The 16,481-nt window shown below is 42.0% G+C and overlaps 1 protein-coding gene across 5 annotated transcripts in view; it reads right to left on the minus strand.

Annotated features, from left to right (window-relative positions):
- kcnc3b (potassium voltage-gated channel, Shaw-related subfamily, member 3b) overlaps positions 1–16,481 on the minus strand; it is a 57,833-nt gene that overhangs the window by 31,877 nt on the left and 9,475 nt on the right. For 4 of the 5 annotated variants that reach the window (XM_025006430.2, XM_025006429.2, XM_025006428.2 and 1 more), the window contains exon 1: positions 14,796–15,416. In XM_025006430.2, coding sequence (XP_024862198.2) covers positions 14,796–15,416 — 621 coding nt within the window. Of the gene's footprint in view, positions 1–14,795; positions 15,487–16,481 lie in introns of those variants that run through there. The other variant, XM_017418392.2, reaches the window with a different exon arrangement.

The raw sequence follows: 16,481 nt of genomic DNA on the forward strand, positions 1-16,481 counted from the left end.
CTGGCCTGGGAACGCCTTGGGATTCCCCCGGAGGAGCTGGCCCAAGTGGCTGGGGAGAGGGAAGTCTGGGTCTCCCTGCTTAGGCTGCTGCCCCCGCGACCCGACCCCGGATAAGCGGAAGAGAATGGATGGATGGATGGATGGAAATGTCATTTTAAAAGAAACACCTGCAACAAGCTACTAGAGTTAGCAGGTATATTAGTAAAATAAACAGCCTTTTTCAGGCTTCCTACTCAGATAACACAGCTAATAAACTAGCTGTCATCTGGGTGTCAGGTTCCCAACTTGCCTGACAAACTGGAGGACTACAGGAAAGTACTTCAGTGCTCCACATTTAAAGAGATAGTTCAGATCTTTTAAAGTGGTGTTCTGTGGAAAGGCTAAAGCAATTATCATCCTACCTGTTGTAGATGGCCTTTTGAACAACCTCAGATTAGTGGAGTTTATGAGACTGTGGTTGTTTTACGATGCCAGCAGTTTACTTTGCTCTTGACTCTACTCGGACTAGCCGTTAGCTCATCAGTCCAGTCATATTTAAACTCTATTTCTTTCAAACTGAAGTTGTTCAAAGAGCTGTCTACAACAAGTAATATATAAACTATTAATAACCTTTGCACAGAACACCACTTCAAAAGATCTCAACTATTACTTTAATATTTTCACTCTGTAGTACCATAAATAAATTTAGCTGGTGTTAACTTTATATGTTGAGTTAAGTTTTCTGTTGTTGTTTACATCTGTTACAGTCATGTCACTGACTCAAGTGTATTGGTGACTGAGTTGATCAGAAAAGAGCTTTACTGTAAGTGTGTGTAAGCACAAGTAGACACACTCATTTTTGTTCTGTTACATATACACCTTAAAAAATAACTTCAGTGTTCATTCATAATATCAGTCTGTTGGTGACTGGTTACCCAGTGTCAGATGGGTCTTTCTCTGAACAAAGGCTACAGGATTACTGCACTACATGCTCTCTCATTCAGCTGCAGCATTGTGCACCTTAGGGTTTACACCGTGACAATATTATTAACTAATGCTATTACAAACACATAAATTATGATTACATTTTTAATTAATTCCAAAAGTTAGTCAGTTGTAGATTCAATAATCACATATTTCAGAATATGTGTTGTAGATCCATCTCAGCAACTACCACACCAAATCTTAGCTCAATATCTACAAAACTGACTGAGTTGCAGTCATTTCTCTGTGGTTTTAAGGCTAGTGGCAGCCATCTTGAATCGGGTTGAGTTTTCATCTCATGCCTACTTTCTGAGAGTTTCATTAAAGTTTGTCCAGTGGTTCATGAGGAATCTTGCTGACAGACAGACACGCACATTCAAACAAGGGCAAAAACATTTTCGCCCATTCGCCTGCGGTGGAGGGTGATAAAAACTGAATTACAAAGCGCAGTGAGGACGTGTGTGAGCCTAAAGTCTGGATGAGTCAGAACTTACAATATGGAGGCTGAGAGCTGCACTCTCAGTGTGACCAGGTGTGGGTCGTGTTTCATAATGATCAGGTGTGAAATGCCCCGAGAATTAGCAGCATGTCACAATGCATGCTAATAATTACCGAATGCAGCTTTCTATCTTTTTGTTGTTGTCGGTCATTTCCCTGCATGTCGCGTGTTGATTTCAGTAAGACCCGTCAGCATCACAGTAAGTCTGCAGCATTTAACTGCTGAAAAACAAAACACAGTCAGTTCCACCGTCTAGTTATTTCTTCATGACTTCTCCCTGTTCTGCTCAGGTGTAATTCTGGAGTTGTTCTAGTGGGAAGGAAGTACTTTATGTCACAAAAACAAAGTCTTTTCATTCATTTTCAGTACAAACAGACAACTTGCAGAAAATGTCCAGACTTTGCAGTTCAGCTTATCTAACCTTGATTTGGTGAAAGCCTCAACTTAATGTAAGCAAAGGTAAACTATCTGTAATTATTGCCCACTGCCAACAGGCAAAGGCGGGCGATAATGTTTTTACCCATATCTGTGTACGTGTGTATTCACATGTCTGTCTATTACCAAAATATGTCATAAACTTTAATGTAACTTTTAGAAAGTAACCACTGGATGAACATCAACAACTGATTAACTTCTGGAAGTAACACAGTTCAAGATGGAGAAGATCAGTTGCCAAAGCCAACTGATCTTCAAACCACAAAAATAACCCATTAAATTGTACAAATATTGACGTACAATTTTATGTGATAGTAGCTGAGACTGATGTCCAACATATAGTCCAAACCCTAAAAGATTTAAAACCAAAACTTCATTTAAAATTTTGCTATTACTGTGTCTGTTAGCAAAATATCTCATGAACCACTAAATGGATTTTAATGAAACTTTCAAAATCCTTTGTTGGATGTCGTTCTACAACTGATTAATTTTTGGAGCCACATCAATTCAAAACAGCTGCCACAACCAACTGAGCTCAGAAAGCACAAAAATGGATATAAATCAGTCAAGTTTACCAATATTGTACTAAAATTTGGTGTGGCAGTAGAAGAGACTCATTCACAACATCTGTTCATAAATCTTGCACAAGTTCTTTGCTTAAATCCATAGCATTAATTGTGGGAGTCAACTCTGTTTGTCTGTTAGTAAAATATCTTATGAATAACTAGTCACATTTCAATGAAACTTTCATAAGGTAATCGATAAAAGTGCATCTACAATTGATAAACCTTTGGAGTAAATTCAGTTTAAGATGGCCACTATAACTAATCCACATTATCAAACACAAAAATGGCTCTAGCTCAGTCAGTTTTACAGACATTGAGATACAATTTAGTATGGATGAAGCTGAGAGTCGTTCACAACACATACCCTGAGCGTGACATCTCGCAGTATCACATGAGATTTTGCACATCCTTATTTTTAAGATTTGACCAAAATGGCTACAGCTTCGTTGTTTCTCAACATGAGGTGATCTCAGGCTAAAACTCTGGCATGAAAGGCGACGAGTCTTTAATCAGATGAAGCAGTACTTTAGGTTGACACGGGAAAAAAAATGATTGAAACGCTGAATCAGGATTTCAACACCCTGCATGATCACACAAACACAAGAAGCAGAGATTTCTGTAAGGGGGCGGGAGGGGGACGGATGGACTAAATAATAAAATGTTTCTAAAGTTATTCATCAAATCTGCATGTAGGACAGAAGTGTGGACGAGTTTGGACAAACAGCCTATGGGCACAGAAGGTGTGTGCTGATAGCGAGTGTTAGCTGCATGAGCACTGCATTGACGCGACGGAGAAGAACGAGAGGAGAAGATTGAGAGAAAGAAGGAGGTGGAGGACGATGATAAAAGGAGAAGTAGCAATCTGTCACTTCTCACTTATTTATCTCCTCCGGCACTTTGTCTCTGTTCTCTCCCGCAATCCGTCTCTGCGCTGCTGCAACACGAAGGTGTGTGTGACTGAACAGCCATGTCAGTGCTCTGAATATTCAATCCGGAGGCTCGCTGGAATTCTTCTGGGAAGCAGAACGTGCCGAATCCCCAATAAACTGCTCCCACGTGTGACACCTGCAGCCCAGTGACCTTCAAGGTCCAACAGGGTGTCCCCCCCTCTTTGCTCTCCTTTTTGGTGAAATTAGATTTGGAAAGATCATCAAGAGCAGGAGGCAGTAATGGGGGAAGGAGTAAATGAGCTTGTGAGAGAAGGAAGTTGATGATAGAGAGCGGTAACTGTGTTGCTGGGGATGAATAAAGAGGCAAGAGTGAAGGAATGGAAGGAAGGGGGTGAAAAGACGAGCAGGGGAGGGAGGACATTGTTGCAAACCTGCACAAATTACAAGGATAGGGTGCAGGGCATCGAAGAGGGAGACTGCATTACAGAGAGGGAGAGAAGACAGGAGGAGGTGGCGGGAGAATGTAAGTGATATAAGCGAGGAGAAATTGTCTGAGCTGATATTAGCCCTAAAGGCAATTTTTTTATTTATTTTTTTGCATGCACGGTGGTGCGCCACGCTCTTCTTTAACGGGACCCCAGTGGCGCAGTGTTTACTGCGGCACTATCCAGAAGAGCTTTATCATTACAGTATTACCACAGTCCTGCCTGGCTCTCTGTCACCATGACAACCACTGCGTTAGCCTCTGCTTTCAGGCACCAAGGACAAGACTGAGCCAAATAGTGCTCCTACAGCTGGCGCAAAGGGCTGAATAGAGGAGAAGCAGGAGCCAAATTGTGATCATTCGACGCTGCTGCTGATTGTTTGATAAAATATCGGAATTTGTCAAGTTAACGGTGAGTGACCTTGACAGCGACACAGTCTATAAAGACACAAGAAGAGGTATCTCTTCTTAGTTAGAGAGCTTCTGTTCCACATACTCTGGTGGTGAGGTTTGATCTGCATCAGTATGACGGGCAGATACCAGGACGATGGACAGTGTGGACTCTCTAGCGGAGGGCGACGCACGCGGGCAACAACTGGTGCAGAGTCAGCAACGATAAGCAGACATTGAAGGATGGTCAGGAAATCAGAACATGAATGAAGCATGAAAAAAAAAAGATTTTATCAAGGTGGAATACAGAACATTGTCCTGAAGGGCAACCAGTGCAGTGGTTCCAGACCAGGAACAGGTCATTAGTCTTAGATGAATAACTAAGAATTACTCAGAGTTTTAAAGTTTATCATTTAAAGCTCAGTGTGAGTTTAACCTTGGGTGGCTGATAATAATAGTCTTCACTGAGCTGACATCATCACTGAACGGTTTTCTACTTTCGGTGACATTACAAAAATAAAAAATATGGTCAAAAGTCCAAAATAACAACAAAAGACCAAAAACACAACATGATTACAAATTAAATGTGTTGTGTTTTCACTGTGTGTGAAATCAGTAGTTTATGAACGACACCATGAGATTGCACATACCATTATGTTCAAGGGTTGATCAAGATGGCTACAACTTTGTCATTTCTCATGGTAATGAAAAGGCAGTGGGCGATATGCATTACTTCATGGAATGAGAGGCTTTTAACTACATTCTTATTCGCCCCACCCCCCTTAGCATTATAAAAAGAATTTTCTTTGTTTTGCCTATGAAATCACTACTTTGTTATTTGATCTCAAAGACATTCAGAAAGTAAGGCAAAACAGCAAAATATTACAGCTTCAATTACATTGAGATGACGCGAAACAATTAAAAAACGGTCTCTACAAAGAAATTTAATATTGTCAGTGCCCATTATCTCTGAGCTTTTATTGTCTGAAACACTTTGAAACCCCTTTCGGACATTCCTAATGTGAATAACCTTTGGCTCAGACAAAAACCTCTAAGCTAATATGACAAAGTCAACCGATCTGAAGTCGAGCTGAAATTCTAAAAGTGCTGGCTGTGTTATTTTAGAACGGCGCACTCATTTTATTTGGTGGACGGATCTGTGACACCAAGTAATGACACTGACTGCAGGAAGAACACAATGCTAGTGCACATATCAAATTCTTCATGAACCCTATCACCTTTATCCCGTCCAAATGAAATGGTCAGGTAATCAATCAACAGGAGTGGGCAATACCGGTGTCCCAGTCTACCAGGGGTCACTACAGTACATGGCACATCTGGCAGAAGATGATGTGGGACAGGAAGAGGAGGGGGTGGTATTTAGATGTGGAACATGTGTGTAAAAAACAAAAAAAAAAAAAACACTCAAATTGCTCCATCAGGTTTATCAAGCATGACAAGATGAATGAAGAAGTACGTCTGGAGCTGAAGCAAGTTTTGGAGATATAATTAGCTCCTGCTCTGGGTAATCATGGCATATATTTTATTTTCAGAGCGCTACACTTACTTACTTGCAACACTTCACTCTCTGAGGTCAGCGCTCCTGGAAGATATCCTGGTAAAAATTCAATCACTGCGCACACGCTTCTGTTCCAGAGATTCCCCCGAATAACTCAATGCTTTGACATGATGCAGCTGCACCATGGCTTTACCCCCCATGCGCACACACACACAGACACACACACATGCTGCTCTCCAGTCACATGTATGATCCACAGTCCTGAAGACAAACACTGTTGGCAGGTGAATGGACTCGCTGTATTTGGTTCAGACTACTACAGCTTAGGTGAACAGATTTCATTGCAAAGGAGCCTCAATCTTCTCTTGTCCGACAGTCCTCATCGTTTTCTCCATCTGCCCTCTCCTGTCCTGCTTGTTCTGTCCAAAACTGTAAGGCTATTCCATTAAATATGATGACTGATTGCTTTTACGCCTCTTTGTCCTTTTCTAAAGCCCCTCTGTCCTTTTTTCCTTATGTCCCTGTGCACTTAGCAACTGTCCATAATTTACCCCGCTGCTCTGTCATAGAGGACACAGTGAAACATGAAAAACATAAAAAGGACAAGTTCTGTTTTTTGTTTTTTTTTATTTTGACTCAATCAAAATCTATATAAAGTGAACATTTGTTTCTACATGTGCTCCACCTCCACTGCACTGCTGCTGGGACAGGAGGGACGATCAGGAAGCAGATGGTCCACGCAGGACTCGTCCCAGCAACGCCCTCCCGTGTTATTTTCCGAGGGAATGAGCAGACACCAAGTTTGACCGCTTAAACAACACATTGTGACAGAAGGCCAGTGAACGCTCACAGAAACCGCGCAAGTGGTAACCTGTGATCTGTTCAAAACAAAACATACATGATAATTAATTCAACCTATTAGATCTGCTAAAAAATGTTGTTTTTTATATACAATATAATTCATGACCATATGCCCAAATATAACAACAAGATACATTAATTTGAATAAGATTCAGAATTTCTATTTTTAGAACTTTGCAATGGTATTAGTAATTAATATAGTATTTTTGGTTAATAATATTCCTAATAATACTGATATAATAAAATATTGTTGTGCGTTTAAATTTCTTATTTATGACCTTTTTTCATTTCACACTGTAAGGATTGTAGCTAATTCTGAAAAAAAAAGTTGCAATTCTTGAAAGAAAGCATCCTGCCTGTCACCTTGCATACCAAAGTTTTAAACAAAAATCTAATGCAACCTGTTAGCATTCAGGGTATGTTGGAAAAGACTCTCAGATACTACCACACCAGGTTTTAGAACAATACCTGTAAAACATACTGAGTTATAGCCATTTTTCTGATTGATAAAGTTGATAAACTGTGGCAGCCATCTTGGTTTAGGTTGATTCCAAATGTTATTAAGTTGTAAATGTGCACCCAGTGACTACTTTCTGAGAGTTACATTAAAATCCACCCAGTTGTTCATGAGATATTTTGCTAACAGACAAATTCACACAGCGAGAGACACACACATGCAAATCTATGATTGCTTGCCTCTTATAGCAGCGAGTAATATTTAGCGAATAAAAAAAAAGCAACTAATTTTGAGACGTTTTGTTGCTTCAGTATGTCACTGAAAACCAGAAGCACTCTGAGAGCACAAACCTCCACCAAGGCCAAACATCAATAAACAACCACCAAAATGTAATCAATTGTTTGTTGTGAAAACTTCAACATTTCCTGAAAATGTCATCCAGACCTGTGCGTTATTTTTTAAATAATCCTGCTACTACCACCACCAAAAACATAACCTCCTCAGCGGAAGGTGTTTTCATCCCATTAGTTGTTTAATTTTATTGTAAGCTGAGTTTGAGAAAAGTTGTCTAATTTATGTTTTTAACATTTGGTCAGTAGGGGGTCACAATTCAATGACTAAACAGTAAACTAATAAACAGAAGAAAAAGAAAAAGAAGCCCATTTATTTTTAGACTTCACATTGATTTGGTTGGTCTGTTTACTGCACGACGTTCCCGCTGGTCTGCGGGGTGACGTGTGGTGATCTGTCATAAGAAGTGATTTATCTGTGTGGTGGAAGTGTGAACATTCAGCCAAATGCTTTATGAGCAGCTACACTTACAGAGTATCGGTCAATGTGTACTGCTGAGGGTTTGGACAATGAGCTACGCTCCACAAGGTGTTGGAAAGGGGTTAAACAGAACATGTATGTTGCAAGTAAACATCTTTAATTTCCCCCCCGCCACTGAAAGTAAAAGGTGATAATGTTGTTGCTAGTATCTGTGTGTATGTATGTTTGTGTTCATTTGTCTATCTGTTAGCAAACCCTCTCATTAACCAGACTTGAATGAAACTTTCAAAAGGTAATCATCGGATGTATGTCTACAACTGATTACCTTTTGGAGTCAACCCCATTCAAGATGGCCACCACAGCTGAGCAAACTTGGCAAACACGGATATTGCTCAAACTTAGCCAGTTTTACAGATATGGAGCTACAAATCGGTGTGGTAGTAGCTGAGAGTCATTCACATCACACCCTTTGAGCAGTATCACATCTCACAAGATCTCACAAAATTACATGAGGTCGTGCCTAACGCCATTTATGAAGTTTGACCAAAACAACCTTAACTCGATCCCTTTTCAGCATAGGATGATTTTTTTGTAGCAGGTGATATGCATTCCTTCAAGAAATGCTAGGCCTTTAATTTGACTGCAGTATTTGCTGGGTATTGATAATAAATTACCTCATTCTGTTAAAGGACTTTAAATGCAACGTGCAATTAAAACAAGAGCTCTCTGTGTGCCGTTTGCTTATAAATACATGTGCTTCTGCGTGTGCCAGTTAGTGTGATCATAACACACAACACACTGCTCCCCCCACCCCCTAGCGTGATTTGACAAAGAGTCGCCCCATTTAGAAAATTTCAGACTGCGACCACTGTAATCGGTTCTGGCGCTCTGAGAGCGTTCTGAATCATTTTAATTCCCAAGCATAAGAGCAAAACGTCCAGAGTTTATCAGTGGGTCCAACTAATTGAGCGCCTGTACAGAGCTGCAGAGCGCTGATTCAGCACTTAACCAGCATGGCTAAATGAGCCAAGCCTGAGGAGGAGGAGGAGTAAGAGGAGGAAGGCTGCACATAAAGACTAGCATGGGAAGAAGACAATAAAGAAGCTTTTGTGCCTTCATAAAATAACCGCAAAGCTTCCAATGGGACACAAAAAGGTGCGTTTTGACATTTTTAAGTAAGGGTTAGATGAGATGGTACCAACTGCTCGTCTGGGAGATGAATATGCAACAGCAGCAGTTATTTAAATGGAGGACAGCGAGCTCGTCTCTTTGTCCACAGGTAACAAAATCCACACGTCAGCACCTGCAAAGGTCACCAATTACCTCCCGTTCCTTAATCTGTACAAAATCAAAGCGTACGGAAAACAATTCAAAGTTTTACACAGGGTTAAGTGTCAGACATGAGTTCTTGGACCCGAGCTGTTGCCAGGCAACAACCAGAGAGTCTATGCACTCACTGGTCCCGACCACAAGAAAACTGGCATTACGAAAACCCAGTAAGATGTTAAATTATTGTTTTTATGGTTCGTTTTTGTGCACAAACAGGAGAATTCCTAGAAACCCTTAACAGATGCAGGAGCCTCAACTTTGCTCCCATTTTCTAATTTTATACAAACATAAAGAAACATAAAATTGGTCTTAGTTTACTTATTTATGTCTGTTAAAACATAATCCTCAAAGCTTTTTTATTTAACTGTAACAAGCTTGAGTTTTACTTCACTTTGTCAATCTTTGTAATGTTAACACTAAAGAATTAAAGGCTTGCAACCTTTCATGTCAAATGGTTTGACTAAGATCATATTATGTGAAGAAATTACAGAGTTGTAGCTATTTTGGTCAAACCTTAAAAATAACATTACTGTAAACACATCTCACGCTCAGAATATGCGTTGTGAATGACTGCCAGCTACTACCACACCACATTTAATCTGTAAAACTGACTGAGTTATAGCCATTTTTGTTAGATCAGTTGGCTCTGGCAGACATCTTGAATTGTAATCAGTTGTAGATGTACAGCCAATGATTACTTTTTGACTGTTTCATTAAAATTTGTCCACTGGTTCATGAAATATTTTGGTAACAGACAGACACACACTCGCATACACTAGCAAAAATATTACCGTCTGCCTTTGCCTTTTTAAAATAAAATGTCATATTGTTGTATGGAGTCCAACCTCAGGTTTGCTTTTTTTCCCAGTCCCTCTCAGTGCCTCTTGCTTACTCAACACAAAGATCCCGTGTCCATCCCTGTTATGAGACATCGGGCATCTATCCAGTGAAGTATCACCAACAGACAGCGCTCAGGTTACAGGGCAGCAAACGGAGGGACAGTGACTTCTGAGGATGCAACCACAACACGAGAAGACCCGCAGCACAAAACCTCGTCAGGGAAAATTGAAACAGAACCTGATATATTTACCGACTGCAAGACACAAAGTTGACCAACTACAACACCCCTGCTGGAAACAACTTACTTTAATCAACTTATTGAGCAACAAGAAATTTTTCTCTCTCTAGTAAGACGGAGTTGGTGTTTTTCAAGTGCTTTCCATATGCAGAACACCAAGAATCAAGTGTCATCCACGGATTGCCTCCAGAAAATGAAATTAAGGCCTCCTCTTCCTTTCATTGCTATTTTCGGAGGCAGCCCACAGGGAGAGGGACAAGAATGGAAGTGGGAAATAGGACTTTCAGGAGGGTCGGGGTTTGAATGGAAACAATGTGGATGTGCTGCTGGAAGTAACATTTCAATGTTCGCGCACTTCAAACCTTGAAGTTCACAAAAAGAGCACTTTGAAATTTGGGACGTGGTCAGATTCATTACAGTTTTCATTCCCAGGGTTGTGAAGCAAGACTAAAATCTGAGGCAACATCCACCTATAAATACCATTTTTTTTCTATCCGTCGCTGTCATTTTCTACCTGGAGACAACCTGTACCGAGGCCATTCACCGCCCTGGCAGGTCGCATTTGTGTTTATGACAGCATTGTACACCCCAGTGCTGAACACAGTGGAAAAGAATGAGCAAACGATTGAACCACGAGACCCACGACCTTCAGGGAGAAGTGGGCTCTGGAAACTGCCCCGCTCCCCATAAACGAATCAGATTCAGGCACACGATGTCCGATTTTAGAAGGGGGGCAGAGGGGGCATCTTGTACACGCTGAGCTACAGATGATGCTTTGTCAGGACATTTTCAACAAAGACAACCGTGTCCCTTCTGGTGCCAAACAGGAAGTAAAAAAACAAAAACAGAGCTAAACCTGTAACATTAGGCGAGCCAGCTGTGTTTTCAGAGTATCTTTTAAAATTTAAAAAGGGGTGGGCAAAACATTTGAACTCATATATAAGCATTCACCTTGGTTTTCACCTTATTTCCCTTCATTTAGATTATAATTTACACTGTAAAACTGACATAACGTTTTCACAATCAGAAAGTTATTTTTGTCTTTATTTTCATGTATACCACAACACTTTTCAAACCTACTTTTCTCTGAGACTTTACATCTTTTAAAGTAGGGATCTGTGCCAAGATTAAGAACATTTAATATTTTACCTGTTGTAGATAGCTCTTTGAATGACCTCAGTTTGATGAAACAGAGTTTAATTCTGACCTGACTGATGAACTAACATCCAGTCTCAGTGGGACAAAGACCAATTTGGATTGTAGTTGTCTTAAAACAACTCATCTATCAAAATTTTCATAGCAGTCCTTTAGAATGTTTTTTATAAAAGTGTAAAACATTACTAGTTTTAAATTACATGTTTATTACAGCATAAATATTATGATTTTCCTGCTGGAAGTGCCCCAGGCTGCACTTGAAGTGCTACAGCTAGCTGCTGCTGATGCTAATTGTGCAAAGAACTAAAAACAATATATGTAAATAACTGTAACGTGAACTGACAGCAGTGTAAAGGTTTGTGAAATAATGTTCGCATGAACCACTATTAAATTTTTGAGATTGAAGTCAGTGATCCACTTTGGTTTTTGCCCCAGTCGTTAGATCGTCAATCCAAACAGAATTAAACTATTTCTCCAAACTGAGGTCATTCAAAGAGCCATCTACAACAGGTAAGATACTACTGTTCAACTCCTACTGTTTTCCACCTCAGATGATCTGTACTGTCCTTTTAAGATCACATCCTCAGCTTGGTTAATATCAGTTCCTTACATTAAATCAGATTACCTCTAAATCACTGCCTGACATAAGTGAATTTTTAGTTATTCAAATAAAGATAAAACTGTGAGAAAGTAACTAAACAACTATATAAATGAGCCAAGGTCAAGATCTACATGATTCTTAAACCGTTCTGCTAGATCCATGTCAACCAAGCTTCAATCAATAGAAAATCAGATGCAAATCCTATTTGTTTCCCACATTTATGAGAAACAAATTCATTATGTCAATGGATCGTTAGTTGTCTGAAAGTACAGAACAGGTCTGAGCACCTGTGAGCGCCTCATATTTGAATAGGTGACAGAATCGGAGACAAAAAGAAAAATACAGTCAATGAAATATCAATCAATAGGCTGGCAGAGGGGGGTTGGGGTGGGAAGATTGGATGGCTCAGGTCTTCACAGATAATCGAAGGTGCTAAGACAAGAGACCCCACCCCCACCATGCAACGTCTTTCTTTTTTTCTGTGGTTGTCACCCTGTTTATCTCAATGCATCTCTTCCACTTCTCCATCCGTGACCCCCTCCCCTCCCCCCCCTCCTCAAAGCCGTATCCCTCTCAGGCTCCTTTTCAGTCCCTTTTCCCTCCATTTCTCTCCCCTTTCTCCGTTTCCCTCTCATGCTCGCGCCCCCCTCTCCACGTCTTTTCTCTTCCTCCAGCGCTCTCCCTCCTCTCTCCCGTGTCTACTGCAGCAGAAAAGCCAGCACAGACTCCAGGATGTGTGTGTGGGTGCACGCGTTTGTACATGTGTGCGCTACTACGGTAAAAATCCACAAGCGAACCTCTCACAATCATGAGCGATGAAGGTGAATTTAGGAAAGAGGGGAAAAAAGACAACAGTATCTTCGTCGAACGCTCTGATCAAATCATTGATTGCTGGTGCGTTACATCACAGCCATGCAAACAACCCCCCCNAAATTATTTGAGCAAAGCCTCTCTCCCCCCCTTTTTTTACACACACCCCCATCTTTCTCTATCCCCTCCTCATCTCCCGCTTCTTCTCATCTGCCTCAAAGTATTTTCACATCAGCATCTCATTTTCTCCAGTCTTTCTCATTCAGCACGCACTCTGGCTTCACATCTACTTCCATGTAACCAAAATAAATGTAATAATAACAAGAAGATGTGTTATTATTGGACGGTAGATTTGTAAGGGAAGAAAAAGAAGGAAAAAAAAAACCCGTCTGATCTGGGACACGTCGTCGTTTGACGTACGACATCGGCACAGTAAACCTGCACAACGAAACGAGGCTAAGATTCCCCCACAAATGGAACCAGTGCAGTGCAGCCTCCAAAATGAATTCCACCTACTACCTGTTCTGCACTCTCCATAACCCCAATGTGGTGTCGCAAACACCACTTTCTGCAGCCATCAGTGAATCAGTCTTGGTGCGATTCTTGAGCAGATGTGCTGCTTTAAATGTAAAACTGCAATGAAATGCAGAACATTCTCCCAACTGCAGCAGGTAGGAGCTTTCACTCAAGGTGTAACAAGTATTGAGCATCCAGAAAACCCTTTCCCGTTAAACATTAAAGCCATTACCTACAGAAAAAAAAGAGTATCCTTGCTGTTTTCTGGCGTAAAGAAGGTTTAAATGTGGTTGAGAAATCAATCACACTGGGATGAGAGTGACAGATGAAGAGAAGCACTTCCTGCCTGAGATCAAGTCCAAACCGGCGGATCGGGTGGCCTAACCCAGACTATGTGTCCGTAACAGCTCGACACTTTCCTTTTTACTCCGGAGGGAACTAAATCCAGGTATGTAGGTCCTCGCCTGGAGAGGAGAGGAGCCTTTGTGTCCTGGTGATACTGTTTATCTGAGATCGCAGCGCAAACTGCTGACTGCTGATTTTATTTTTCTTTGTGTTGGCATCTAGGCTTGGCCAAGTCTGTTGAATGTCTGATGATGCGTTTGAAGCGCAAGCACTAACTCGGTTCTTGTGACAGAGGAAAAAAAAAGCAAAGATGCAAGAATATGATGATCAAGCAGTATTTTTGCAGAAAAAAACTAAAAATCAAAGCAGCTATGATCAAGCAGTTGTAACAGAAAGGTCTGAGGAGAAAAAAAATAACAAAAGAAGCCACAGATCAAGGGGGGTTAACTTGTTACTCTTACACCTGTGTGATCAAATGCCTCTAAAACATTTAGAAGATAAATCATTGAGCATTTTCACAAAATCAATAAAGGCTGTCCCGACACAGTTAGTAAGTTACGCAGAACAGATCTAAAGCTTGTGTGAAAGGCATTCAACTGGGACAGGAAAGACTTAAGAAAAAAAAAACCCAGCATTTGCCTATCAAGGGCAAATGTGGGGAAAAGATGCATACTTTGACAGTACAAGCCTCTCATATGACATGCTGCAATAAATCACATCATATAGGGTGCACAGACAAGTCTAATGAAGGATGCAGGAGGTATGTTTTAAACCTGATATCTATAAAAATCAGGAATCGTCTGATAATCAATATCCGATGCACAGATTGTTGCATCAACTTGTTGTAGGGTACCAATCTGCTGCTGCATGGCTCAGATACCATTTTCCATTTTTCAAAGTTATCAGCATGAATAATTCAGGATCAGTCGGGCTTTATGGGCTGCTGCTGTTTAATACACACAGATTACATGCCAGCAGTTAGTGACTTGTAGTTAAAACCTGATGGGTTGTTTTTACTGCAGTTAGTCTGCAATGTGTTAATAAGAACACTCCAAAAGCAAAGTTATAATGATCAACATGAGGCGGTGGGGGGTGCAACAGTGTGGGTGAAGTTGAAGCCACTCACCCGGGCGTATTTGGAGGAGTAGGGGTCCTCGAACAGAGCCCATATCCTGGGCTGCCAGGTTTTCCAAAAGCCGGTTCTCCTCGCGTCCTCCTGCAGGCACAGTCTTTTCAGGTCCCCGTCGGCGCCCCCCAGAGCCGGGTCGTCGTCCGGCGCGTCCGGCTCCGGGGTCTCGAAGCTGTCCAGCGCCTCCTCGGCGTCCCGGTGCTGCCGGTAGTTCATCCAGCAGCACGCCTCCACGTCCGTCTCATCGATGCCCCAGAAGGCCAGCTCCTCCTCGAACAGGGGGCCGCACACGTCGTTGGGACAGTGCAGCTTGCCGGTGCGGTAGTAGTTGAGGATGAAGGAGAACACCGACGGGTGGCGGTCGAAGAAGAACTCGTCCAGCTTGGGGTCGTAGTCGAAGTTGCTGAACGCGTCCGGCTCGGTGAGCCACGACAAGCGGGTCCCCGGCAGCGTCTTCAGGGTGCTCCGGTACGTCTCATGCCGCACCCCCCCGCAGTTTATCACGATTTTCTCGCTTTCCGACGGACAAGTCATGTCTGCGCTGTAACATGCTTTGTTGGACGACTTGTTCCCACCCTTGCGCCCTTTGAAAGAGGATACACACACCGAACTGAGCATAGAGGACCGGGGGGGAGGAGGGAGAGGATGAGAGAAACCGAAGGGAGGAGGAGGAGGACGAGGGAGGAGTCTGCGGGAAGAGGAGAAAAAAAATTAAGCAGAAAGGGAGAAATAGATGTGGATTATATCAACATTGCAATTAGGATTTTTCACAGAATGTGTGTGCAGTGATTCACACAACGACCTTGTGAAGGTGCAAAGACTGGGGTGGAAGTGATGGGCAGCAAAGTTGCATAGAATCATCATCATCATCATCATCATGCCAGTGCAGAAAAAAAACAGGTGTCTCTGACTCTGAACACACTGCATGAGTCAGAATCCACAGTGATGAGAAGATCTGAAGTGTCCCGGGAGCTCTAAGCGTCCCTTATTCCCTCTACTGAGCCATTTTTCCTTGACATACTAACATTCAACAACCTCTAAACTGTAAATCTAAGTTAATGCTGGAGTCAGTGTTCATTCAGATCTTCTCCCTAATTAGGCCAACACACTGAACATCACTCCATTTCTTCCTCACCCAGGAGAAATACAGGACGGAGTGACATCAGGAAAGAGAGAGGAGAAAACTTGGGGTCTTTTTTTTCTCCCCCTCTCCTTTCCCAGAGAACACCTCTATGACGTGGTGGTGCAGAGTGTTTCAGCATGTATGTGTGTGTGTGTTAATTGCCTCCCGAGAGTGTGGTGTCCGTACTAATGTTAGATCTCCTCAATCAGCTTATGTGTGAGCTACACAAACTGCTGCAGCCCCCTCCGTCCGCACTGAGATTCATGTGATGCACAATTATGCCAGAGCTCTCTGCCACTTCCCCCCCATGCACCGAGTGTGCAAAAGAAGAAGAAGAGAGGAAGGTGAGAGGACAAAAAAAAGAGAGAAAGAGAGAGGCGACAGACAGAAAGGCGGGGGAACAAGGCCATAAATCTGATTTTGGATTGAAAAAGTGAGAGATATGCACCTTAAGACAGGAGAAAGTGAATGCAGCACATTCACTATAAGGGCAGTTACAGTGTGATGCTGTCTCTTGTCTAGTAATGGAAGTGTGTGTGTGGGGGGGGGGTGGGGGGGGG

This window comes from Kryptolebias marmoratus, linkage group LG17 (genome assembly GCF_001649575.2).
Source record: "Kryptolebias marmoratus isolate JLee-2015 linkage group LG17, ASM164957v2, whole genome shotgun sequence".
NCBI lineage: Eukaryota > Metazoa > Chordata > Actinopteri > Cyprinodontiformes > Rivulidae > Kryptolebias > Kryptolebias marmoratus.